This window comes from Hipposideros armiger, unplaced genomic scaffold, assembly GCF_001890085.2.
Source record: "Hipposideros armiger isolate ML-2016 unplaced genomic scaffold, ASM189008v1 scaffold_1445, whole genome shotgun sequence".
Classification (NCBI taxonomy): Eukaryota; Metazoa; Chordata; class Mammalia; order Chiroptera; family Hipposideridae; genus Hipposideros; species Hipposideros armiger.
Window position 1 is genome coordinate 177,602 of NW_017732795.1, and position 3,452 is coordinate 181,053.

Consider the following 3,452-nt stretch of genomic DNA (forward strand, 5'->3'; position numbering starts at 1 on the left):
TCACTGGGACTTACCACTTTTATTAAATGAACCTTTCTAGAATCTCCCAGTTTCTTTTCTCCCTGTTCACACAGATTCCTGTGCATATTTCCATTGAAACATGTACACATTATGTGGTAACTATCGCATGCATCTTCTTCCTTACTAGTCAGTAAACAACTTTGAGTACAGGGATTTTTGTTTCATATTTCTTTATATCTTCAATTCTTAGCAAAGTATTAAGAACAAAGTATGTCCCCAATAAAAATGTACTGAATGAATGAATGCATAACCACAATACAATGCTCAAACAGTAAATATCAAGATAGCTTAATAAATCAAAGATCTTGATTACTTACATGTAAAACTAAAGAAGTCTTGATAAGTTTTATTAGCCTCCAACCTTACCTGCATATCTTATCTGTAGTACATCAGGCGGAACACTTAGTTGGTTTGCAAAATGATCCTTGAGGTATTTTAAAATGCTGTCAATTCTAAAACGCATTATAATTTCTTGTCCCACAGGATGAAGTACAACTTTTACTGCAGGGGAAAAAAAAAGAAAATAAAGAATCATAGTCAAAAGCAAGGGTCAGCAACCTACAGCCCACAAGCAGACAGAAAATTATGGGACGATTTTTAATCACATAGAATGCAGTTGCTTCTGCCACGCTCCCCCACCCCACCTCCATGGTAAGAGTCACTTTTCATTTTCCACGAGGAGAAGTGACGAACATTCAGTTGCGGAACTGGCATCAGTGGTGAACACCTGCTCCCCCAACTCCAGCTCCAAGTTCAGCTCTCGCTTCCCCTCCCTGGCAGAAGGATCGGTGCTTATTCAGGATTACCTCCTCATTCAGAATACCACAAGAAATAGAAAATAAAGCTAACCTGATTTGAAGGATCCCCAAAATCTGCTCCATATTACTCAGATACAAACACAGAAAACATCTCCAAAAACCAAGCATGTCTGAGTAATGTGTACTGGAAAAGCAGGCCCTGATACCTGGAGGGTGCCCCTGAAGTTAGAAATGTGCATGATTTGTTTATATACTGATACCATACATCAGTAAATCAGTACGTGTTTATGAAGAAAAACCAATAGGGAAACTTTCAAAGAAAATTTTCTTTGACCTTGCAAATACAGAAGATATCTAATACTAAATCCATTCTTCTACCCTAATTTATGTCTATAGGTGCCAAAATGCAAATCAGAAAATCACTCTCTTGCAAACATCTGGAATAACTATTCACAAATCAACTTTTCATAAAAAGGGACATTTTTGTAAAAAGGCTAATGTCCCACTTTATAAAACAGGAAATCAAGATACATTAAAAACAAAGGAAAACTGTTATTGTATTATAAGAAGATTATCTGTTCACAAATAATAAGAAGGAAACATAGTATATAAAAACTAATTCTTATGGGATAAACTTTTTTCTTTTACATCTTGTAGACTTTAAATTTTAATGGAGACCATGTAATAAGTAAGGTGCAGTAGAGTACACACTGAGGACCAAAAACGTCTTGTGTGTTTCTGGATGCCTGACATGACAATTTTCATTAAGCTTAATGAGACATTTATCGGTAATCCCCGGATGACATTCAAGCAGGCATGGTGGGTGCTAAGGTTCTTCAAAGTTGTTAAAACTTGTTCCACAGTTCCCTGTCAACAAAAAGAACACCTTCACAGATGTTACATCCTCAAAAGGCTATTTTAATTGTTTTACGGATTCAAAGTTCGATGATAAACATATTTAAAATGTTCATAGCAGTGGCTTCNTTGTTGTTTCTGTAGCTTCAAAAAGCTACATTAAAAAAATAAAAATATTACCTGTGTGTCCCTACAAAGCACGTTGAATTTTTGGAGAATCTTCTTAGGTACGGTTTGTGTTCCAGCATTGTGATATTCTATTCCTGTTATTTTATGTCTGAATCCACCAAGAAATGGTTTGTGAAAGTTGGATTTTATCATCTCAACAGCTACCTGCTGATACTGATCGATGCCTGAGGCGATAAAACCAAGACTGGAAGATCAACCACTAAATGATTCCAAAATCCTTTACCTAAAAGACATCAAACCACTAACCAGTTTGTACTCTGACTATTAGGATTCGAGAGGCATCATTTAACCCATGTATTCTTTGGATTGGATATAGATCTGGAAGTGTGGAGAAGATTTCCACTTGGACAATATCCTGTGCGTTAATTCCATGTTGTAGCAGGGTCTCATAATTTTTAAGAATTGTTCCTAAAAATGAGATAAAATTATAAAAAATGTTATAACAAAGACATAACTGTGTGTACTCATTTTAATGAGATGGGAGCCATCAAAGGAGCTTACAAAAACACATGTTGTTTAACTACCAAATACTGATTGGTAATAAATACCAAACATTAACAGACGGTGTCCACCTCTTGCTGTAACGTTAGCACAGAAAACTCCACAATGAGAAAAGTGAAGGTGGAACTCCTGAGCCAGAATTCGGCATTATAAGCTACAACTCTCAACTCATCAGAAATGCAAATATATGATAACCATGCAATTCTATACACATTCTTTAAAAACATACTCTGTAATATGAGCAAAATCGTATTCTAAACACTCTCTAAAATATGACAATGTGTTTGTTATATGTAAGCGCAGGACATATCCGTATCAGGGAAAACCGGTTATTTTAATATCCAGACCTCCAGCCAGCAAAATAGTATATACTCAGAATTTCAAAGAATCCCTTCCTTTTTGTGTCTATAGTCAGAAACTCATATAAATTAAATCATGCCAAGGTGGAGTTAATTCTCAGTGTTGTGCTAGAAAAAGTGTACATCACTTTATTTTTATGTTGTATTGCTTTAACTTCTACCCCTGCCCTATTGGTTTATTGTATAAAGTAACTCTAATTTTGTTTCTCTATTTTAAGGCATACAAAAATATGTATGGTACTGGCTGCTGTTTTGGGTCATAGGAACTTTATTGATAGAATCTATATCAATCTTCTAAGGTATGGGCTTCCTAAATTACAATTAGGAATTGAACATAGCAAAAGTTTCGTCATACTCATTCTTAGAAATACATCAGATACCAATAGCTTTTTAAAACTCTGTTCAAGAAAGCACTAAGATCTTTGAGTTTCAATTTCATACCCTAAATTCTTTTTTTTTTCTGTTTTGTTTATGTTGTTCTTTATAGCCCACAAATGAGATCGCATGGTATTTGTCTTTCTCTGTCTGACTTATTTCACTTAGCATAATACCCTCCGGGTCCATCCATGTTCACATCCTAAATTCTTAATTTAAAAACTGACATGAGGGCCGGCCAAGTGGCATATTGGTTAAGAGCTGGCTTGGGACTCCAGCTCTGAGCATCAGGGCCCCAGTTCAGATCCCACATGAGGGCCAGTGACACTGCACTCTCTACAGCTAAGATGGTGAACAACAACTTGACCTGGAGCTGGGGCTGCAGTGGGCTGCC

At 36.1% G+C, this 3,452-nt stretch overlaps 1 protein-coding gene across 1 annotated transcript in view; it reads right to left on the minus strand.

Annotated features, from left to right (window-relative positions):
• The window catches only part of IQUB (IQ motif and ubiquitin domain containing), a 65,933-nt gene that overhangs the window by 47,798 nt on the left and 14,683 nt on the right, over positions 1–3,452 (minus strand). The window contains exons 3-4 of the mRNA XM_019633938.1: positions 2,070–2,231; positions 1,815–1,987 (exon numbers count right to left, since the gene is read on the minus strand). Coding sequence (XP_019489483.1) covers positions 1,815–1,987; positions 2,070–2,231 — 335 coding nt within the window. The remainder of the gene's footprint in view (positions 1–1,814; positions 1,988–2,069; positions 2,232–3,452) is intronic.